Source organism: Bicyclus anynana, chromosome Z, assembly GCF_947172395.1.
Source record: "Bicyclus anynana chromosome Z, ilBicAnyn1.1, whole genome shotgun sequence".
NCBI classification, from domain to species: Eukaryota; Metazoa; Arthropoda; class Insecta; order Lepidoptera; family Nymphalidae; genus Bicyclus; species Bicyclus anynana.
This window is the reverse complement of record NC_069110.1, coordinates 8,693,078-8,717,888: the sequence shown is the minus strand read 5'-3', so window position 1 is coordinate 8,717,888 and position 24,811 is coordinate 8,693,078. Positions and strand designations below refer to the sequence as shown.

Sequence of the window (24,811 nt, the reverse complement as noted above, 5' to 3'; positions counted from 1 at the left end):
AGGGCTGGCTAATTAAAGAGCTCTAAGGGCGGACCAAATTGCGGGCGTCCGTTAGTTTTGAATATAAGTATGTTTACGTACCTCGTCATCATCTTTTTCGTCATCGGAATCATATTCAGTGTTATACACGAAACTCTGTAAGCCGGCAGACATCACAGAAGTGATCGAGCCTCTCGGTGTCATCCAATCGTGAGACTCTGAAATTTGAAAAATTGTTTGTTTTTTTAATTTTGACGGCCTCCGTGGCGCAGTGGCATGCGCGGTGTATTAATAAGACAGAGGTCCTGGGTTCAAGCCCCGGCTGGGCCGATTGAGTTTTTCTTAATTGGTCTAGGTTTGGCTGGTGGGATTCTTCGGCTGTGGCCAGTTATTTTTTTTTCCGTTCCGGTACCATGTCGTGTAGAAACCGAAAGTGGTGCGGATGTTCATTCAATAATTTTCATAGACCAGAATATACTTTATTTCTTGTAAAAAGTTGGTAACCCTAGAGCGATCCTAGAGGAAACGACGCATGACGTCATCTTTTTTCGAGAGTACAGCCGGCTTCATCGAATTATAAGACGTTGTCACGTCAAAAAATTACTCACCCCGCTTCATAGAGTGGTGTCTGGCTAATCTTCTTGTAGATCTGCGTTTAACTTCGACTCGCGACACAAAAGTCAATTCGCCTCCGTCTCCAGTGTCGTTCTCTTCTTCAGGTAAAGTTTCTATTACGTCTGGTTCCTTATTTTCGTTGCCAGTAGTTACGAGTTTATAATAGAATCCTGTAATATTAATGTTGGTATAAAGTCCATGTTAATAATTATATTTCTCAATCTCTGAAAACAAAAGTCTTCGAAGTGCATAGTGCCAATGATGACCTATGGTTCCGAGACTTGGTCAGAGACAAAGTCAGAGCTACTCGTATGCTCGAAGTATCTCTGTGTGGACGAAAAGCATCATTTTCAACAAAAACTCTCAGGTGATTTGTTTTTTTCCGATACAATTATCGTTTAATACAAAATTACACAGCTTGACAAAATGTAAACCTCAATCATCCAGATGAATCTTTTTATCCATTGGCCCTTAAGACATGGGCTTACCTACTCGTATTATTATTCTTATTGGTGAAAACCGCATAATTCATTTTCAACGACGTAGCGGTGGACAGATTATAATGTAACTAACAAGCGGACTTTTTCCTACCTCTTTAGGGTTCCGAATTCGTGTAAGTACGAAATTTTCCTTGAAAGGAGAGCCTTAAGACCTCCTTAATCCGGCCCTGTTGCGAAATCCGTTCTTAACGGACGTCTACTATCTATAAACTACTCCCTGACATTCGCTTTTGGATATTTCGTGATTATTGAACTTTCGCTTTTCAATCTGTAGTTCATTGATAAGAAGGAATTATATTTAAGAACACTTCAGTACCTTTAGCTTTCATCAACTCTTCATGGGTCCCTTGTTCTACTATCGCACCTTGGTCCATACAGACTATGCGATCAGCGTTTACTATAGTGGATAACCTAATAAAAGATATATTAAATTAAAATTAACATTATTTAATTCCTAACAATATTAAATTGACGGTATAATTAATTATACAAAATGGAAATAAACTATTGCATATTTCCATTTCGTATTATTGTAAAAAATTGTTAACATTCATTGTCTGAATAGCCCAGTGGACATGACCTCTGCCCTCGATTCCGGAGGGTGTGAGTTCGAATCCGGTCCGGGGCTTGCACCTCCAACTTTTCAGTTATGTGCATTTTAAGAAATATCACGTGTCTCAAACGGTGAAAGAAAAACATCGTGAGGAAACCTGCATACCAGATAATTTTCTTAATTCTTTGCGTGTGTGAAGTCTGCCAATCCAGATTGGGCCAGCGTGGTGGACTATTGGCCTAACCCTTCACATTCTGAGAGGAGACTCGAGCTCAGCAGTAAGCCGAACATGAGTTGATAACGAACGGACTTATAATGCATTGAATCCTCATGAAAATTTGAATTCTTATACTACCTTCTGGAATACGAGATGGGAGCTTAATCTAATGTTAAAACTAACCTGTGAGAAACCATTAAGGTCGTGCGTCCCACACTCGCTCTGTCTAAAGCAGCTTGCACTTGGCGCTCTGAGTGTGGGTCAAGAGCCGAGGTTGCCTCGTCTAACAAGAGAACTGCTGGTTCCCGTAGCAAGGAACGTGCAATAGCTATGCGCTGTTTTTGACCACCAGATAACGATGCTCCTCGCTCCCCTATCATTGTATCGTAGCCCTGTAATTGTTACATTGTATACAGTCAATTTGATAGCCCAATAGATATGACCTCTGCCTTCATTTGATAAGGTAACCTCGAACTTCATTTGCAAAAAATTATTAAAAAATATTGAATACTAACATTACGTAAATGCGTGATAAAATCATGTGCGTATGCCATATCGGCGACCCTTTGCACGTCCTCTCGGGTAGCTTCAGGGCTTCCAATAGCAATATTCTCGTGAATGGTTCCACGGAATAGCACTGGTTCTTGACCTACCACACCTAAAACAATATCACAATGCAAATAACATTTTTTTTACAATTTCATTATTTATCAAAGATAAATGAGAGTAGGCATAACTGAGATTTGGTAGCTGACTAAGGGCCTCATAAGAAGATTGAATGTCACTCAGTGGGCGATGAACTGAGCTATTTTGAGCGTTTCTCTGCGTGATCGAATCAGAAATCAGGAGATCCGCAAAATAACCAATATCACTGAGCTACAGTTAGTGATTTTGATTCTTCAGGTCTAGGCCCATGCCTGGGTACATAGTTCGAAGAGTCAATGGACGTTCGGGTCCCAAAGTGCTAGAGTGGCAATCCGCACTAGAGGTCCATCAAGTGCGGGACATCAAGCACATCAAGGGACATCAAACATCTGATGAGGACATCAAGCGGGTTGCAGAGAGCCGCTGGATGCTTGCGGTTCGAGACGTGGTGTTTGGAAGGCCAGCAGTAGACGTCTATCAGCAGTTAATGATGATGATGAAATGTGACAAGCAGGACTTACCTAAGGAAGATCTGAGCCAGCCCAAATTCAAATTCTTTACATTTCTACCATCCAACTTGACACTACCAGATAGAGGGTCATATAACCTTTGCAGTAACTGTAGTATAGTAGACTTGCCGCAACCGGACGCTCCTACTAGTGCGACACATTCTCCAGATTTGATGTGTATTGAAAATCCTTGCAACACCTGTAATAGTTCAATTTTTTTGTTGAGCTTATAATAATAATGAAGAACATTTGACTACCTCTTTTTTATACTTAACAAGTTAACCCTTGACTACAATCTCAACTGATGGATGGTAAGTGATGATGCAATCTAAGATGTAAATGTCCTAACTTGTTAGAAGGAGGATGAGAATCCACACTCCTTTAGGTTTCTACAGGACGTCGTACCGGAACGTCAAATCACTTCGCGGTATTTCTTTGTCGGTAGGGTGGTAACTAGCCACGGTGGAAGCCTCCCACCAACCAGACCTGGATCAATTAAGAAAACCTCAAACGACCCAGCCCAAAACCCAGGACCTCCGTCTTGTAAATCTATCGCGCACACCACTGCGCCACGGAGGCCGTTTCTGGTACAGTTAGAAGTGTTTGTGGTCACAGCACAGAGGTTTTGCTTCCCTTGTTCATTCGTTCGTCCTTGCTTCGTCTTGGTTCTTTTTCCAGCTCAGGCCAGTTTAAGATTTTATAATTTTCTAAATTGGCTCAGGTTTGATCTGGTGGTAGGTATCGCCTGTGACTTGTACGACCAAATAATAATATATGTATTATAATCATTTAATAATTATCTCGGAGACACGGTGACAACTATGACAACTTTATGTAATCGGGTATTTTTACGCGTAGGATCAGCCTGACTGTCTAACGCGGAAATATAGCCTGTAATCTTGCCTACATTTCACGTGAGTCTTATGCTTAGTATTGTATTTTTTGTGTTCTAGTCAATAATCAGCAACTTTTTTTAGAGAAAATTCATTATTACCTTCACATTAGGTCGCGAGGGATAACTGAAGTGAACGTCTTCTAATGCGATGTCCCCTAAGACTCTTCTTGGTGATACTCCAGTACGATTGAGCGAGTCGATAGTAGGCTCTCTGTCGAGCAGTTTGAATATACTCGCGGCAGCACCACGAGCCGTAGCAAATACTTCTGCGTGGGGCACGCAGAAAGTGATCGACTGGGTTGCCATATAAACGCTGAAAAGGATCTGAAAGAAATTTTATTAGTTTACCTAAAGTCCATAGAGTATTAAGTTTAAATTAAAATTAAGTTGTGGATTTGAAACATGCGGTCCTGGGGTCGAGTCAGGTCAGCCTTTGAAATATTGAGCTTTTCTTTCTTTCAAGAAATTCAATTTTTTATAATTTCAACGGTGTTACACTACAGTGCCTTAGATAATAATCAATTGATAGTGATCGTCACAGAGTCAAACATGATCTTCTAACCCCATCATTGCATTGAAGCTACGCTGTGGCTCCAAATCTCTCTTTTATAGAGCCTAGGCTTATTAAGCTGTTTTAAGAGGCTCGTAATGATGAGACAACATTGAAAAAATACTAACACTGAATAAAATTCCAACAAGGTATTTCTTTTCATCCGTAGGCTTATCCATATCGAGAAGGACAAGTCTCGTGCCGTATGTGAGACCAATTGCGTTGAGGGAATACGTCAACACCCAATTGAAACCAGTCCCTATACCGGTGTAGAGCCCGCGTTTCTTGCCGTAACGTTCTGCTGGCTCCAGAAGACGCCGATATCTATTCAGAAACAGAAATAGTTAATCATATCCTTTTTTAATAATTACATCGACAAGTAGTTTTTGTAGTTCCAAACTTCCGGCGAAAAATTGACAGTTGACTGTACTTATAGGATATATAATATACTAGCAGACGTCACGCGGTTTCACCCGCGTAGTTCCCGTTCCCATAGGAATAAGGAGATAAAATATATCCTTTAACACCCAGGGATAGTGTACCTGCCCAACAGTGAAATAATTCATCAAATCGGCTTATTTGTTTTGAAGCCTATTCAATGCAAACAAACAATCAAATCTTTGCTCTTTACCATAGATATCGTAGAGTGTGCTCAGGAGCTACGTCGTATTTGACGTCGTACCTACTTCCCTTTTTCTACCAAGGAAAGAAAACTACCGTGTGAGTATGCATTTTTTTATTGTCCGTACAAGACGCTTTGTGTATTTCCTCATGCGCACAGCTAGTTTCTGTGTTTCCTAATTCATATAACAAGGGTATCTATACTAATATATAAAGCTGAAGAGTTTGTTTGTTTGTTTGATTGAACGCGCTAATCTCAGGAACTACTGGTCCGATTTGAAAAATTCCTTCAGTGTTAGATAGCCCATTTACCGAGGAAGGTTAAAGGCTATATATTATCCTGTATTCCTACGGGAACGGGAACCACGCGGGTGAAACTGCGCGGCGTCAGCTAGTCATTAAATAAAAATAAATAGACATGTTCTAGGCAAGTGTGTCCTATCTTAGACCATATCCACACTTACCAACAAGTGAGATCACGGTTTAACGAGCCTATCTAGATTTCCTTGTTCATTGATTCGCTGATTGATAATAATTACATCACTCACTATCTTGCTAAAGTCGCTGTGCATGACGACAGTAAACGAGACTTATTTATAAGTATGTTTTTTTTTATTTGATTAACCCATAATCGGCTCACTGCTGAGCTTCAGTCTCCTCTCAGAATGAGAGGGGTTAGGCCAATAGTCTACCATGCTGGCCCAATGCAGATTGGCAGACTTCACACACGCAGAGAATTACGAAAATTTGTGGTATGCCGGTTTCCTCACGATGTTTTTCTTCACCCTTAGAGACACGTGATATTTAATTTCTTAAAATGCACACAACTGAAAAGTTGGAGGTGCATGCCCCGGACCGGATTCGAACCCACACCCTCCGGAACCGGAGGCAGAGATCGTATCCACTGGCTATCACGGCTACTACTGGGCTATCACGGCTACTTACGATCGAGCGAATACGAATCCAGCGGTGCACCTATGTGGTTTTGGATCATGCGGTGTTCGAATCCTGGGTTATGCTATATGAGAAACTGAAGTTTTCTTTCTTATAAGATATTTTCAGTTAATTTCCCTGAGGTGGGAAGCTGATGGTGTTACACCCTCGGAGAGCACGTTAAATCGTCGGCCCCGGTCACTATCATTAACATCTGATAGTGGTTGTTAATGAATCTAATATTATCACCCTAAAACCGTCAACCCACATTGGAGCAGCGTGATGGGTCTAAGCTCTATATCCCCTCTTCTATAAAGGGGGCCGTTGAAATATTGAAGAATTTGATAAAGTTTTTAGTAAAAATTACCAATATGAGTTCTGTCATGTCAACTAAAGCTCTACTACTACTTAGATGTACTTAAACGCCAAATCAAGTTGACTACATGTAGGGTAGTGGGGTTTCAGGTAGGTGTAGGGTTGGGTAGAGGTAGCTTGGGTAGGGTAGGGTAGGGTAGGTGTAGGGTGGGAGTAGAATAGAAAGCAGATTTATTTAAGTAATAAAAGATAAAATTCACCTGTCGACTTCTTTACTTTCGCCTCCAAAAGCAACTACAGTCTTTATTGATTTGAGAACTTCTTCTGCTTGCTTACCAGCTTGACTGTAAGACTCAAGCTCGCGTATAGATGACCTGGTTTGATACTGTAAAAGTAAATAGGTATACTATTATATAAAATATTATATTATACTAAATATAAATATTTTATTATAAATACTATATTATAATTTTAGCTGGTGGGAGGCTTCGGCCGTGGTTAGTTAGCACCCTACAGACAAAGACATACCTCCAAGCGATTTAGTGTCCCGGTACGATATCGTGTATAAAAACCGAAAGGGGTGTGAATTTTCATCCTCCTAACAAATTAGTCCGCTTCCATCTTAGATTGCATTATCACTTACCAGCAGGTGAAATTGTAAACAAGGGCTAAATTGTAAAGAATAGAAAAAAATATGTAGGTACTGTAAAAGTAAATAGGTATACTATGTTGTTTGGTCTAATAAGTAGACTCGATGTTTTCTTTGCTTCAATGTCATATTAATGTTGTGAATTGCGAGTAATCAAAATATATTAAAACTGTTCATGTATGAATAGAATGAGCACTTGCCATAGCCAGACAAATCTCTTTTTAACCGACTTCAAAAAAGGAGGAGGTTTTCAATTCATCTGTATGTTTTAAAAGGGCTCAATGTTTGTCAGCCATGCTCCTAGCTTAGTAAGGAAGCTACGAGTAGTTTTGAAGTTTGTGCCGTGGTGCATTTAACAGGTAAGAGATTTCGAATGTCTAGATTCTCAATTGTAAAACGTTTTTGGCATTCTCTACAGGATATCATCAGAAAATATCATGTCTCAATATAGACTCTTAGCTTCATGAGAACCTTTCGCCAGGCTTTTTCCTGTTTTGGTAAGTACCGTAGGCTCCTTAAAGGGACGTCAGCGGCCTCACTGGGGGGTTGGGGCGAGCGCAGATGCATGGTCTGATGGGGTCTAAAGGCAGAAAAAGAATGGATTGACAGGACGACTCTCTAAGGGCGCTCGCTCTACTCTTCTCACGATATTCTTAATGTTTGATCTAAAACGGTGTTTTTCGGAGGGTAGCCACGAAGCTCAATGAAAGGCGATTGACTAGGACTTGACGGTTCATATTATTCAAGTAAACATAATAGGCTTTATACTCGGACAATAAAGGGGTTGGACCCTTGAAAACTTCCAAAACTACATAGGTCCAAACTCCGTAATAGCTACCGTATTTACTTACAGTAGGAGTATAAGCTTCATGTCTGACACCGAAGAACGGGTGGAAAAAGGCGTTGTTGACTGTCTGACAAGTTTTTTGATAACACTCTCATGATATGCGAGTGACAGGGGGAAAGACTGCGCAGGTGTGAAATCGTGCGTGTGGGGAAGTGACGAGCGCGTCAGGATGTGAAAGTGCCTGTTTTTGCGATCGTTTCGCATCCCAAATAGGACGCAGAATATGGCTCCGAGTGACAGTGTTTTAGTAGGTATTCTGATCAGCCAGCGAGTTTTATTTTTTTTTTTTTTTCCTTTTCAAGTTAGTCCTTGACTACTATCTCACCTGATGGTAAGTGATGATGCGATCGAAGATGTAAGCAGGCTAACTTGTTAGGAGGACGATGACAATCCACACGCCTTTCGGTTTCTACACGACATCGTACCGGAACGCTAAATCGCTTGGTGGTACATCTTTGCTGGTAGGGTGGTAACTAGCCACGGCTGATGCCTCCCACCAGCCAGACCTGGACCAATTAAGAAAACCTCAATCGGCTCAGTCGGGGATCGAACCCAGGACCTCCAGCTTGTAAATCCACCGCGCCACAGAAGCCGTCAAAAAACAGTTCAAACATAAAAGCATTTCCCAGCGAATAAAAACGGAGCGCTTCTAAAAACTTGAAGAATGAAGAATGTCTGGCTACCGTAGGCTCCTAGTCCAGATTCTGTAGTGCGTGTCGTTCGCTTATTGAAATATACTCGTAATTGTGTTTCAGATTTTTTTGTAAATCGTTTTACGTGTATGTCTGCAGTAACGCTTCTAAACGAATGGACCAATTACGATGCATTTTTTTTATTTAAAAGCTAACGTGATCGAAATGGTTATTAACTATATAATATTATTATTATATTAAATATATATTTGTCTGATAAGCTAATCTATAGATATCAAATTAAGAATTTTTGACAAAAAAGTTCGTTATTCCATCTTAATGCGTTGCAAAATCGTAAAGGTATTACATAATTACCTTGTTGATTATTAAACAAACATAATGAATGATGTTATGTTTGTTAATAAAATCGCTAAAATCAAAATAACTGAAATACGTCTTTGAAATCGGTTCCATTTTTATGTTACAAAAATTATTTTATTAACCCTTCGTGTGTTAGGTCGGGTATAAATCTTCATACTCGTAACATATTATAGAAGATACTATAAAATGAATGACGCACTGAAAAATAGTACCACTTAACTAAGCTAAACAGTAAGAGATAATACAATAGGGCTTACCTTAGACAAAATAACGGACGCTGTAATGGAGAAGGGTACCACTGTGACGCAGGCAAGAGTGAGCTCCCATCCCATGGGGAACGCTTGGCATAAACATATGATCGCCGTGCCAATGAGGTTCGCCACTACGCTCAACTTTTCACCCATACCCTCTTTCAGCTTCACCATATTACTGTGTAATATACATAATAATGTGAATAGACAGTACAAAACAAACAAAATAGGGTTATTCTCAAGTGTATTTTATAAAACGAACGAATAATACGAATGAGTGACAAGAAATTTTAAAAACCAAACTTTATGTACTGTTTCATACTCAACTTTATGCAATAAACATCAAATAAAAAATAAAATAGTTATGCCAGGTATCTGAATTTTGAATTCGAAATCTTGCATAATGTCAGCCACTGATGATCAAGTAGTTTCACATGCCTGCAGCGCTAACGGCTTGAAAGCCATTAAAACTGATGTATGTTGGTCGCGATATGCATGACATCATGCCGATCGCAACCAATACTTATCAGTCAAATATAAAGTCAAATATATGGATATGCATTAAATACGTTTACGATGTAATAACTGGGCTTGGCTAAGCTACTCTGAAGCTATAAACTCTTGGGCTAACTTACTCGGTCATTTTGGTGGCCAAATTGAATTCTGAATCTGTGTCGAACCATGACATATCTTGCCGTAGAACCGCTTCGAGGAATATTATTCGGATTCTGGTGATCTAGAAATGACAAGGCAGTAAATTAGTAGTATTTGACTCATCTCAAATTTAATATAAACTAAAATACTAATAATTTTGAATGAATTTTCATTATGACGCGAGGCAGCCTAAAAAATCTTAATTCAAATTCTTGACCAAGATTTCCTATGTACATCCTAAGAAATGTGAAATCCTGAATTCAGTTATTTTAACTAATAACTCGGTTCTCCGTTGAGATACTAAAAATTTCACTCTATAGTTTTGTTATAATACTGAAGTAATATTTTAGAACTTCTATCGATAACATAATATTTTTAGTTGTAACGTCAATCCGAGGGACAATATGAGACAAGGTCGTCAATTAAGACAATTGCTTTTGTTTATACATTAATGTATAGCAATCTAAAGCTATTGCCGGATGTAATATTTGTAAATAAATGTAACACAAATATACAAACTATATATATATGTTTAATACCAATTGTCACTGCTATAGCTCTTAACATCTTATCTAAATATGATTTTTTGCTAATGTGGGCAATTATCATAAGCAAGTACAAGGTAAATACGGTCTAACAAGTCTACAATACTAGTTTCAATAGAAAAAATAACTCTGTATCATTTAATGACACAGACTTATGCTAAAATAGCGATTTTAGATAATTATTTAATTAACAATTAATTATTTATTGATCTTCAAAAATAGCTATTAAAATTTTGTTAAACATTAGCTTCATTTCAATAAAAACTCAAATATGTGTAGGAATTTAAGTAACTACTAATACACCTGCTTCGTTGTATCATTGGTCCAAGTAGTTAATATATGTGGATGCGGCTTTTTTTGCTAAAAATTTACCTAGCAAATTGGGAGCAAATAGCAAATAGCTGAGAGTTGGCTGAGAGTTAAGAATTTGCCGACATTACACGATTTGCTTCGGAGATCACGCTAATTCGTCGGTCCCAGTCATTGTTATTAACATTAGATATTTTTTTCATCATCATTAACATCCACTGGACATAGGCCTCTTGCATGGACTTCCAAACACAACGGTCTCGAGCCGCCTGCATCCAGCGGCTCCCTGTGACCTGATTGAAATGCTTAAACTCAGCTTAAAATCAGATAGTGATAGTTGAATAGTATCATCATATTATTATCATCAAACCCGTCAACCTGTATTGGAACAGTGTGGTGGGTCTAAGCTAATTATCCCTTCTACTATAAGGAGGGAGGCCTGACCCTGAAGTGAGTCGATACAATATGATGAGCTTGAGCTACTTATCTAACTTATCTAGGGTTGCCAACATTTCTTGAGAAAAATATAGTACTTTTAAGATTTAGCCATAAAAATATATAGCAGTAACAGAGCGATAAAACACGTTTGTTTTTCTAAAAATTAAATTTATTTACAGTATTTTTCAAGAATTTTTGTCTTAAGTAAATAAGAGATATTACATGCTTTTTCACATTTTTAAAGCAAATTTTTTAAATCGTTAATTTTAAGACCGGAATGCGATGTAATAGACAAGTTCAGATTAGATGATAATGTGCATAAAATTTAATGTTCATGTAATTAGTTGTTGAAAATGTAGGTACATTTTCAACAACTATTTTTGCATACCATATATTTCTTCAACAATAGTACGCAGACCCAAAATATAGTACAATAGGTTGCCAATTGTACTATGGTATATAGATATCATAGTACAGTTGGCAACCCTAAACATATCAAAAATTAAAGGCTAAAAATAGATTTCCAAAGTATTACCTGTCTTAATGCGCTCCAGCTGATGAGACCTACAGAAATCATGCATAGTACTAGAGACACAGCGATGCTGATGAACATTCCTATCGCCATGGAAGTTGCATCTTCCACCAGTGCCGCCATGTTTTCTTCATTTGAAGCGTTGCATCTGATGCGAGAAGTATGAATCAATACATCAATATGAATAAATTGAAGTGTCTGTCTGTCTGTCAAAATAACTGTGATATATCAAGTGCTCATTATTTACACGATACCAAAACACAATTCTTAAATTTTTTGTCTGTCTTTTTTTCAGATTGTCTGGGCTAATTTTTGAAATAGTTGTACGGATTGTATTGTAACTTTCAATGGAAGATAATGGAGGTTATTGAGCAATTCCGCATAATCGAATCGAAATCGCTTCAGCGAGCTTCTCTTAAAAGCCAAAATTCATATTTTGCAAAAAATATATATACCTAAGAGTACCAAGGAAGATCGACCTTCTCCCATTTGCCAGATGAACATGGATCATATCTATTAGGTTATACACCCTTATTACGGGAACGATAATTGTGACTAGGTTTAATTTTTAGAAAAAGCATTATAAGTTTGTGGTATTGTAGAGCGTAATCTCTGGAACTACTTAACCGATTTTGAAAATACTACTAAAAACCTACATTATTTGTGAGTGTCTTATGCTATATTTTATCCCTCTATACCCATGAGAGGGGACCTACACGAGTGAAGCAGTGAGGTGTCTGCTAGTTAAGGCGGCCAACTTGCTGAAAATTTAATGCCTGACTTTTTGTGAATAGATATGGTTGGGTGGGTTGGGGTGGAAAAATTTATTCGGTAATCAAAACAATCGCGCGCTTCTCCCGCTCTTACGCCTCATGTACTCTGTAGAGAGAAAGAGAGAACGAAATTACGCGCAATACGCTTGCCGCGCGCAACGCCTATATAGATGCAGCGCTATTGTTCGTGCGCATGTGGGTGTGTGTAGTGTGGTAGAAAATGCGGGACATGCGGGACGCATCTAACTTTTTACGGGACTATTTTAATAATTATTTCAAAGCGGTATTACATTTAACATTACGGGACGGTCCCGCAGAATACGGGACGGTTGGCCGCCTTACTGCTAGTTAGTTATATAGTCAGTTGTCCACATGTTTCTGCCTTCGTAATATCTACTTACAGCCGACGTCCACCTCCGAACAATGAGGTAAGGGGGAGTCTACTAGAGCATTGTTCCTGCTGAGCTGTTCTCTCCACAAATGCGGTGCTCAACTCTCCAAACTGCACCAGGTTGTAGCACACGCCGCCACCGCTCAGCAATCCAGCTATGATCCCGACGATCGTGGCCAGTACTTCCACACATTTCGCGTAACGGAACTATAATACAAATGAAAACCTTCGTTGACACGTTTATTGCCAAGCCAAAATCTAGGAATTACGTAAATGGCCGATGCTCTATAGCTCGTACAAGATTGTCAGGGACCACCACGCGATATCGCGTTAACGGCCACAGTTAAAATCCGCTTCACGCGACGTCGCGTGGTGTGGAATGTGTTAATAAAATATAAAGGATGAAAATTAACAAGCATGTCAAAATTTTAAAGTTTTTAAAGGTAACTTAAAAATAAAAGAATTATTAAAAAAATACACGTGACTGGTGGTCGTGAGTAAATTTTTAGTCCAGCTACACAAATCAAAAAATCAAATAACTATTCTACTAGGACCGACCGGGAATGATTATGATTGTAAGGATTGTGTCTATTGATGTGCGCCGTGCAATGATTGTTAATATTACTGTTTCACAGTAAATTAACGTAGAAAATTAAAAAAAAATCTCAGGTATACACGTTTCCTCACGTTATTTTTCCTTCACAGTTTGAGGCACGTTGTGTTTATATGCACAAGTCTCAAAAGTTGGAGGTGCATGCCCCGTACAGTTCGAACCTATGCCCTCCGAATTGAAGGCAGAGGTCATATAAACTGGACTAACACGGCCCTGCACATCAAGTAAATTAATACCTGTTTAGTCTTCAATAACCGAATCCAAAGGAATTGACTGTATCAAATTTAAGGTGAATTAGAAATAGAAATACCTACTTACTCCTACATATTTTCTGATAACAATCTATAGTAGTGTAATGAATACAATAGCAGAGTTTACATTGTATTAATTGAAATCTATATTATTTATTAACTACAATAAAGAACTGCCTGCCTAAGCCTATAAGCCTGTGATAGCCAGTCCTAGCTTATTTTATAAAGACTTTAAGTTTATTTCTACCAATAGGCAAGTAGGTAGGTAGGTAGTAGGGATCTTCGAACTATGTGCCCCGCCCATTGCCACTTCAGCTTTGCGACTCGTTGAGATATGTCGGTGACTTTGATTCTTCTGCGGATCTCCTCATTTCTGATTCGAACACGCAGAGACACTCCGAGCATAGCTCGTTCCTAGGATTTCTTAGAAATATTAATTAATTTTTTTTTTAATTTTTAAACGTCAAAAACACTTTCGTCCGTTTTGTGACGTCACGATGTTACCTAAAGGACTAAACGTCAAACGCATTATATAAAATAAAACGTGATAAAATCTTTAAAAGTATCAACTAGCGTATTGTAGAATTTCGATCGACGTGGCTAAAGAAGATGAAGAAGCTGATTTTAATGATCCTCTTCCTGAAGTGTCTTCTCATTAAGTGTTATAAAAAGTAGTTATTAAAATTAAAGTAATATTGATTAACAGTTATGATTAAAAGTCTCGAAACAATAATGCAGACAATGACTTACGATTTGGAAATATGAAACTCTGGGTTCCTCTATTTCTTCCGATTTTTTCCTGGAACAAATTACAAGTAAGCATTAATACGTATATTGAACTTTAAACAATTTATTGATGATACGATGATACTTTTACCTTACTCATATTTCATCAATAAGCAATTTTATTTATGTACTAGTATAACCTAAATAAGTTATTGAGGCGTGAGCCCAGTGGATATAACCTCTGCCTTCGATTCGGAGGGCGTAAGTTTGAATCTGGTCCGAAAGCATGTACCTTCAACTTTTCAATTATGTGCATTTTAAGATATTAAATATCACGTGTCTCAAACGGTGAAGGAATACCTGAGAATTTTCTTAATTCTCTAAGTCTGCTAATCCGCATTGGGCCAGCGTGGCGGACTATTAGCCTAACCCCTCACATTCTGAGAGAAGACTCGTGCTCGGTGAGCCGAAAATGGGTTGCTAATGATGATAATGATGATGAACTACCTAAGAATTAGCGCACATTAAGAAATTGTGTTGACAATAGAAATTCAATACATACAAAAAAAGTGAAGTGGCTGTCTATCTGTGATTTAAATTGACTTTTTTTCAAGTACTTAGGTATAGTTATTTACACAATACTGAACACACACGAACACACGGCTAATTTCTAGACCGGCTGAATCGAGTTTAATAGGATTTTCAAAGAAAGACAGAGGAGGTTATTGAGCAACATATTTACTACCTTTTAACCCGGAAATGTCTATGGTTCCAGTAAAAAACTGAGTTTTATGCGCTCACAATCGCGAACCTCCGCTAGTAGTAGATATATAACTATGATTTATTTTCGTAAGCACTTCACTGTCGGGCTTACTTTATACTATCAGTTACGGAAACTATAAGTACTCTTAGTATATTGATATATCTTTAAGAAATCATAACTATTTCGATAAGGAGCTATTTATTGTGCAACCATTTATTTTTCACATCATTCACTCATACTCTCTCATTCTCTAGTACAAAATTTCCACCATTCTCATAATACTCTCGAAATAATAATTTTCTTATATTTGCTAAAGATTGTGCAAGAAAATATCATCGTAATAGTCCATTATGCTCAATAGGGATTTATTCGAGCATCGCGAGGATCTATTTGATTTAACAGATTAGATGATAGGAAGAATAAATGTATCGCTATATATCGCTATTAGAATGTTGAGATTATTGAAATAAATTAGGAATGTGTTTAGACTTCTAAAAATTACAGATAGAACGTTTCGTCACAGAATTAACTATGATTTAGAAAATATAGTTAAATAAAAGACAAAAGTAGCTAGGACCAAAAGTGTTGGTAAAAAGCAGACCACAGGTAAAACGATTAAAAGGAAGAACTAAGAAAATATAGCTAGGATGTTTTCCAGAAGACTTGCAGATAATGGTGAAATAATCTGTGTGAAAAAAAAAGATGAAGTAATGAAATGAATGGAGCAAAGTGGTTGAGGAGGCCAAATTCCTCTTAGGGTTGTAGAGCCGAAAGACTAGACACTCGTAAGTCTTGCACTTTCAATTGTAGGGAGCGTCTTCAGTTATTTGCTATTTATAATACTTTGTTGCTCATATAAATTTTAGGGATAAAATATTCGAAGAATTTCAAATATATTAAGAACACCATAATATCATATTAAGAAGAAGTATCCATGAAAGAATATTAGAAACAGACGCGAATGACGTTATCCCATCATAATTGTTTTATTTATTTTCTCATTATTAAAATAAAAGGTCTTTATCAAGTTAAACCACACTGTAACCAAAAAAAAAACAATCCCCGCGTAATCCCCGTTCCCGTTAAAATACGGGAATAAAAGACACTCACAAATAACGCATAAATTTCTTTTGGTAAATGAATTTTCAAAATCGGCTTAGTAGATTCAGAGATTACCCGTACAATATCACAAATTTTACCTATTTATAATATTAGTATATTATAGTATACCTACCTAACATTTCCCTGTAAGGGATGAATACATGATGTTTGGTAATAATTTAAAATACATTTCGCATTTAAACATGTTCGTCTCAATACGATTCGCTTTAAAAAATCCGTCTTTAAATAGAATATAAAATTCGCATAGCAAACACATTATAGACAGTATTAAGAAATACATATAAATATATTGAACCCCCGAATACTGAAAAACAATTTGTAATTACAGGGTAACTTAATCGTACTTTCATCGTGTGTTTTGTTTTTTATGGACTATTATCAGTGGATGTGGAATGAAATAAATGAACTTAAATCGAACAATTAATTGATTTTCAGTATTCGGTAATATTTTTTTTTTTTATAATAAAATTAGTGATGTGAAACTTACTGCGACTTCTTCTTTTTTTGCACCATTTTAATTAAAATCTATAAACCATTCAGCGTTGTTCGCTTGGTGCGTTGCGACTTGCGGTTTGTGGAAGCTCAAGTTCTGAATGAGCCAACAAGACCCGGCCGCGTACTAGTACGTACGCGTGCCTACAGCGGTTTGTTTACAATTAAACATGTATATCACAATCCCCACGTAATATACCCTTGTACAGGTACACGCGATTCATCTGTGATACAAATATGTTATACTCATAGAGATAACGCATACGAGTATCTACATATTATAATTGCCAGTCTCGCTATGTTCGCTGTTGTTAGAGTAAATATTACTCAATAAATAGCAAGTTATTCCTAATTTAATTTAATTTTCAACCGACGAAATACATATATATATATATTTATAACTTTTTTGCACCGCTAATGGGATTACTTGAAAAATAAATGCCATCAAAAACATCACTTGTAGAACATAGCAATTCGAAAATTGTGAGATCCATGTAATACCAAGTCGATTACTTTATTCAGTCCGTAGTTAAGTGACCTTCTGTCATTTTAATTTCAGTTACAGTTCTTAAAGTACTCGTTCAAAATCATTGAAATTTAAAATTTAGCCTGCTTTCGTATTCAAAATTCAGGTATCTGGTTTCATCCACAACGAAATTATAGGGGGTTGAAAATGGCTTAAATTGCTTCGAGAAAAGTATAGTACGGCCGTGAAGCTTTATTTTGCTTTACTTTGTGCGGTTAGATACTTATTTTCGAATCCTTACCAACATATGACGCTAAATCTTAGGATTTACCAGTAGGTATATAGGCTATTTCTAATTATTTCGCTTCGCGAAGGATTGAAACGAGTTCAAGAAACTGACTGCCAACCTACGCTAGTTGGAGAGGCACCTTAAGAAGAAGAAGAATATAGGCTATTATATATTTCAAAATCATAGGTATATATTTTTATTGTTAGTTTCAGAATCGATAAGTATCTGTCGAGTCTTGAAGAAATATATAATCTTAAGTTTTTGTCTTGTATCTGTATATTTCGGGTAATCTCTGACGGGAAATTCACTATGTTATAAGGAGTGACATGGGCTATATTTTATCTTCGTATTCCCACGTGAACGGGAACTAGGCGGGTGAAGTCACGGGCGTCGGCAAGTCCTACTAATATATTATAAAGGCGAAATTTTGTGTGTAAGTGTGTAGGTTGTTGTTGTTGTTCATCTTTTACGCTGCGGCTACTGAAGCGATTTGGCTGAAATTTAAAATGGAAATAGATTTTACTCTGGATTAACACATAGGCTACTTTTCATCCCGGAAAAATCCACCGTTCCCGCGGGATTTGTGAAAACTGACGACGCCACGAAACCACGCGGACGAAGTCGCGAGCATCCGCTGGTTTATGTATAAAGTTGGATACGAGTACGTCACAAAATAATACCAATTGACAATACTCGACGGACTACAAACTCATAATTGTTATTGCTTTTGATCATTATTTGCAATAAAGATGTTGTTGTTATATAATGGAACCGACATAATGTTTTACTTTTTATGATAGTACTAGCAGACGCCCGCGACTTCGTCCGCATGAAATTCGATGTAAACTTTCAACTACCCCTACCCAACTCTACCCCTACTCTATCCCTACCCTATCCCTACCCTACCCCAACCTTTTTCTGAATTTTCTTTGCTATAAACCTGACGGAGCCCGAGACCTTTCCAACGAATGCAAAACCGTGGAAATCGGTTCGAGCATTCTGGATTTATAGCGTCAGGAAGGAAAACCCGACTTATTTTTATATAATAGAGAAGACTACAGACAGACATCTCACTAGTGGCGAAAATCTCATTATCGTCATGATTATCATCGGAGTCTGGTCTCTTCTTGCACTGTAGTGGGCCTTCACTTTGCTGCTCCGATACGGGTTGATGGGCTTAACTTAATAGATAATGTGATAGTGACCGGGACTGAAGACTTACGAGTTCAGTACACGGAATGATCAGAGGCAGAGGATTTTTGCTGAAATAAAGAAAATATCAGTTCTTCATTACCAGGACTCAAACTCAGGACCTCGTGAATTAAAAGTTAACCACTGGACCAACGACTTTCACCATCATCACTATTAACAGCCGATGGACCTCAACTGCTGGACATAGGCCTTTTGCATAACTGCCGAACATCACACTCCCTGCAACCCGCTCGATGTACTTGGCCCACTAAGTGAGGGGTCGACCAAAACCGCTCTTTCCGGTGCGGGGGCGCCATTCCAGCACCTTGGGACCCCAACGTCCATTGGCTCTTCGAACTATGTGGCCTGCTCACTTCAGCTTCGCGACTCGCTGAGCTATGTTAGTGACTCTGATTCGTCTGCGGATCTCCTCATTTCTAAACCGTTCACGCAGAGAAACTCCAAGCATAACTCGCTCCATCGCCCGATATGTGACTTGTGTGCATGGTTTTAAAGTTTATCCCGTCCCAGGAACGCTGTGATCAAGAGTCACAGTAAGTCATCAGTCACATACTGTGACTGTAGATCACGGCGTTCCTGGGACGGGTTATGAAATAGGTACATATTCAGGTTTTCTTCCAAGAACTTAGCCTAGACTTAGTCAGTTCAACCACCGTGTCTCATAGAGCACGTTAAGCTGACGTCAACAATATTATCATCAATAAACGCATATCGTTATCGGTAGGTATATTATGTCATCATAGCCAACTTGAAAAATAAGATCAAAGTCGCAGGCAAATATTAGAGTAGGTACATATTGGGTACACATAACAATGAAAAATGTCCATGTGTCATTTTGTGGAAGGTAAGTAAAAAACGCGTATACAGTGGGATTCGAATATTGCTGCTCTGACTATTGCGGCCAAAGTTCTTTGACCTATCGATACCTAATAATTTCGCAACGTTACACAAATTTATTTCCCTTGTAGGTAACTTCAAAATCACTATATCATCACTAACATTATTACGTAGCATTTCGTAACTGGAATATCGTCGTAAGCAATCCTAACACATTGTTTGTAAGACATGTTTATACGATATAGCCGACGCTACGTGGTTTCACGCGCGTAGTTCCCGTTCCCTTGAGAATACTATAGCCTATGACTCTCAAAAATAACGTGGCGTTTTAATGACAAAAGAATTTTCACAATCGGTTCTGTAGATCCAGATATTTCCTACAAACTTTATCTCTATAAAATTAGCTCGCTTTAATGTAGGTTTTTTTCAATCGTTCTTCTAAAAGTAATACGTCCACTCTTCACATTTTTTGTATCCATTTTTTACAATGTGTTGCATTTTAATCGTGTTTAGTTTAGATATCTAACAAACAAAAAACTTCTGTCGTCAGCCTATGTATTTGCTCATTAATTCATTATCAGTCGTTAAATACATAGGAATATACCATCATCTATTGTTATGTATCTCTAAGCCCCTAATCGCATGAGAGGTTTTTTAACTTTCGTTAGAAAAGCGTTCCAAAACAGTGTTGCATTTTCAATTTTGGGCGTTGGAAAAAGACCTTCATTAAATTTTATACTTTATTTGAACCCTTTTTTAACGTCTGATAAAAAAAACTCTCGTTCAAATGATGGCTTAGGGATTACGCAGCATTTTCCACGAAAACTTTTAGGCGGTTTGACTTTCTCCGATACTTATAACGATTACGAGTATTATGATATTTCAACCGATTTAAACAAAATTTCAACAATAAAGTCCAAGTCAAAGTCAAAATTCATTTGTTTCAATTAGGTTTGATTTACACGCAATGTATACTTAACTCAAACTTGAATCACTCACTGTACATATTGGTGAAAACCACATGAAAATCTGATCAGTAGTATTTTAGTTTATCAAGAACGCGGCGCCGGATTTTAATTTATAACATATATAGATGTATTACTTACACAAAATAATGTCTTGTCATTATGAAACATCTTTTAATTATTCGTTTCCTTATCACAAAACAAACACTAAGATCTGAATTATCTTTGAACGTTAGATAATCCTTTTACTCTTGTGTTGTTAATATATATCAACGTAATGAAGTTTTGAGATTTTGCAATTCAGAGTGACACAAATTTATCAGCAGGCCTATTTTGGTCTTTATTGACCTTAGAAAGGTGTTCAAAAAGTAATGAGAATGATTTATATACTTCTTGATAAGAAATAATATAAATACATAGTTCAGATATCTATACTAATATTAAAAAGCTGAAGAGTTTGTTTGTTTGTTTGGTTGAACGCACTAATCTCAGAAACTACTGGTTTGATTTAAAATTTCTTTCAGTGTTAGATAGACCATTTATTGATTAAAGGCTATATATTATCCCCGTATTCCTACGGGAACGGGAGGTACGCGGGTGAAACCGCGCGGCGTCAGCTAGTCTGTTATAATTGTAATAATAATAAAGCACAAAAGTTTCGATACTCTTTTGTTTTTTTCTGAATTTCGTCATTTGTTTGCTTCGAAAATGGAGAAAATTGAAGTTTACGCGGTATTTCACCTGTGCATGAAATATTTCAGTACGGAGCAGATAAATCAAGACTTGCGGGAAACATGAGGTGATAATGTTCCTCCATATTCTACAATTTCACGTTGATGTGCTGAGTTTAAGTGAGGAAGAACTTCCACCAATGACGGTCTTCGCTCGGGGCGCCCTACGACAGCAGTGACAACAAAATAGTAGTTAAAAAAAATATTTTATTCGATCGTCGTGTTACTGTTCGTCTTATAGATATATAGATAGATAGCGGATGCAATGCGGATTGGCAGACTTCACATACACAGAGAATTAAAAAAAAATTCTGGTATGCAGGTTTCCTCACGATGTTTTTCCTCCACTGTTTGAGACATGTGATATTTAATTTCTTAAAATGCACACAACTAAAAAGTTGGAGGTGCATGTCCCCGGGTCGGATTTGAATCCACATCCCCCGGAATCGGAAGCAGAGGTCATATCCACTGGGCTATCACAGCTCTCTACTACTACACTACTTATACATATATACCTATTTAAAGAAGTAGGTATGTATAAACAATTTGTTATCAATTGACTTGCGACAGCCTTAACACTTGTCCCATTTAACTAGCACGGAAGAGAACAGTGCATTGTTGATTTAAATAGTTTTACAAATTGATTGATATTTTGCGAATGCCATATAGACATAGACATACCTCTTTTTTATTAGACGCTTCACTTATAACTATGTATGTAAGAAAATCTTGGAATCTTAATTTGACCCACTTTCGGTCTTCGATTAGGATGAAATTTTGCACACGCTCTGAGTTCTGATGATAATACATGACTAGCTAAGAAACATTACAAATCCAATAGGGCGGCCTCTCCAATCATTCGTAACTATACAGGTAAGCAAATCTTAGAATCTTAATTTGACCCACTTCCCGCTCTTCGATTAAGATTTGAAGAAATTTTGCACACGCTCTGCGCTCTGATGATAATACATGAGTAGCTAAGAAACGTCATTATTTATTATAGATAATAAAATCTATTTCACCTGATGGTAATTGATGATGCAATCTAAGATGGATGCGGGCTAACTTGTTATCAGTAAGATGAAAATCCACACCCCTTTCGGTTTCAACACGACATCGTACCGGAATGCTTAATTGCTTGGCGGTATGTCTTTGCCGGTAGTGTGGTGGCTAACCACAGTCGAATCCTTCCACCAATTAAGAAAACCTCAATCAAAATTGGTACTACGAGAAGGAAGCATGGGCTCACAAACTATTATAAACTCAGAGGCACAATTATCTGCACTCTTAAAGATGACGTATATTAAAGTGGGCGGATAATTGTGCATCTGAGTATATTAACATTCTTAAAATGAGCTCTGGCTAGCGCAGGTTTTGGTCTAATAGGTAGGTTGGGTTTATAAAGATATTGTCACGCAAAGGCGTCCCAAGAACGTTATTATACTTTTAGTGGTAGAGGAGCGCACGATGCTAAATGGAAATCTATTCAAGCGTCGCGATTCAACCCATTAGATTTGGTTGTTGAATGATAATGATTTGTGTTTCTTCTATAAGAGGTGAAAGCGTTTTCAAGATGAATAATATAAGTAACTCCGATCGCCTCGGACGAACCGTATGCAAATCTGTTAATTTTTTTTTAATGTTACTTGAACAAACAAACAGACAAAAATTTTTAGGACAGTTGTTTTGAAGTCTGTGTTATATAGCATGTACGTATCGAGATAAGCGAAGCGTATCAACCTAATTCGGACGAATGCTAGCCAATAAACTATTTTTACTATGTATAAATATTAACGTATGCACGTCGCTTAAAATTTTGGTATTCCTAATATTCAAAACAGGTCAAACCCTGCTTATGTTTACGTCAGATTGCGGTGCACTGTCCAGAGGTCATAATTATCGTGAAGAACAAAAGTCCTTGAACACAGTTTAATGCAGACAATAGTATCAATGAGCTCTTGTTTATTTTTTAACAAGCGATCCGCGTCCCGTATTAGTGATTGAAATTGTGTGAAATACTAAAATGTTTTTGCTATAAGATCTACTGCCCTATCATATATCTCGGTGTACCATTCAAATAATAAGTCACTACATAAGTATTCGTCGTATTTTTATTTTTTGTGATCATATAGCATACTCATTTCAACGAAATGACCTCAAGTGGCAGTGATTTTTGGTTTATAGGATCATAAGACATGACTATTTCAACGAAATTACGTTAATAACGGTTTTTTGTTCAGATAACGTCACTACTTGCTACTATTACTACTATACCAATGTCGTATACTATAATTAAATTATTTCGTTGAAAACACAATATTGGATGATTGCAAAAACGAAAATACGGTGAAAAACCACGCAGTAACTCATTAAATATACCTTGCTGACCTGAATCAACTAATTTAACAAAAATATAAATCATAGAAATTTTGCTATAAATTTTATTAAGAAAGTATTATCTACATAACTTAACTTACAACTAAACTAAATTTATAATATAAGAGTAACAATAATCGTTCAGTTTGCATACAAAACATTTCCTTGTTAAAATACTACATCTACGTAATTTTATCTTTACGACATAACTCTCTACGGAATTATCTAAAATCCATCTATAAATGATCGCATTTGCTATTCGTATTATCTGCGTTGTATCGTTTACAACTGAATGCTCATTATGAAGTGTACAATATACAGGGTGTTCCTGTCCCGTCGTATATTTAACAAAAATCAAATCCTTAAACTATCAATTACGGCAACTACAGCGTTAAAAAAACTGATTAAAAATGAAAAAAAATTAATATCCGAAAAAAAAGTATAACTTGGTCACCCTACCAATATTTTCAAAATTAACCTAATTTGTTTTAAATGGTAGTTTATCTCCCACTTGTGTTTTATCCGTTAATTACGGAGCAACCTGTATAAAAGTAACTGATAGATTAACACCGTAGCTTATTTACTGATTTGATTTACTGGATCCAGAAAAGTAAGATTTTAACAAAGGTTCTCCTTATAATCCGAATATAAGACGACATTCACTTACCTGTCTTCCGGATGAAAAGGTTTATATAAAAATCTTTTTTTTTACAAAAACAATTAATATATTGCGAATGAATTGCCTAAAACAATTCAGTCCAGGATATGAAATGGTATCCGGAATCCTCTAATTTTTCGCAGAGAACCCTATACCATTTTTTTTGGTAATTAATTTGTTTTTGAAAAGTTGAAAAGTCATATATAATAATATTATCATTATGCATTACAAAAAGAAAGTTAAAATTGCAAGAGGAGAGGAAGGTCAAAGAAGATATAGTTGGAGGGTGTTTATGCTGAATAGATTGCATTAAGCGGACTCCACATAAGTAGGATAAGGACAAGTCAATGGTGATGAGGATTAGTATAGATTAGTAAAGTTGAGTCAGTATTAGGCTGAAAGATATTCGTAGTAATAAATTTTAATAACTTTGAAAATATAGTTTGTTATAGTGAGTGAGTTGCGCAATTACTCTTTTATAATAAAGTTTATTTTTAAAAATAGTTTTATTTTGGAATTAACTATAAAACATTTAACTTCTTGAATAGTTTAATAAATGTTGGGTTGAGTAAATCG

General features: G+C 36.9%; 1 protein-coding gene across 1 annotated transcript in view; it reads right to left on the bottom strand.

Annotated features, from left to right (window-relative positions):
• LOC112053293 (multidrug resistance protein homolog 49-like) overlaps window positions 1-16,850 on the bottom strand; it is a 30,332-nt gene extending 13,482 nt beyond the window's left edge. Inside the window, exons 1-15 of the mRNA XM_024092710.2 lie at window positions 16,697-16,850; window positions 14,349-14,397; window positions 12,745-12,941; window positions 11,574-11,718; window positions 9,728-9,828; window positions 9,099-9,270; window positions 6,593-6,717; window positions 4,592-4,787; window positions 4,013-4,237; window positions 3,031-3,217; window positions 2,380-2,522; window positions 2,048-2,256; window positions 1,411-1,505; window positions 588-764; window positions 82-197 (exon numbers count right to left, since the gene is read on the bottom strand). Coding sequence (XP_023948478.2) covers window positions 82-197; window positions 588-764; window positions 1,411-1,505; window positions 2,048-2,256; window positions 2,380-2,522; window positions 3,031-3,217; window positions 4,013-4,237; window positions 4,592-4,787; window positions 6,593-6,717; window positions 9,099-9,270; window positions 9,728-9,828; window positions 11,574-11,718; window positions 12,745-12,941; window positions 14,349-14,397; window positions 16,697-16,722 — 2,163 coding nt within the window. The 5' untranslated portion in view covers window positions 16,723-16,850. The remainder of the gene's footprint in view (window positions 1-81; window positions 198-587; window positions 765-1,410; window positions 1,506-2,047; window positions 2,257-2,379; window positions 2,523-3,030; window positions 3,218-4,012; window positions 4,238-4,591; window positions 4,788-6,592; window positions 6,718-9,098; window positions 9,271-9,727; window positions 9,829-11,573; window positions 11,719-12,744; window positions 12,942-14,348; window positions 14,398-16,696) is intronic.
• Between the last annotated feature and the right edge of the window lie 7,961 nt (window positions 16,851-24,811).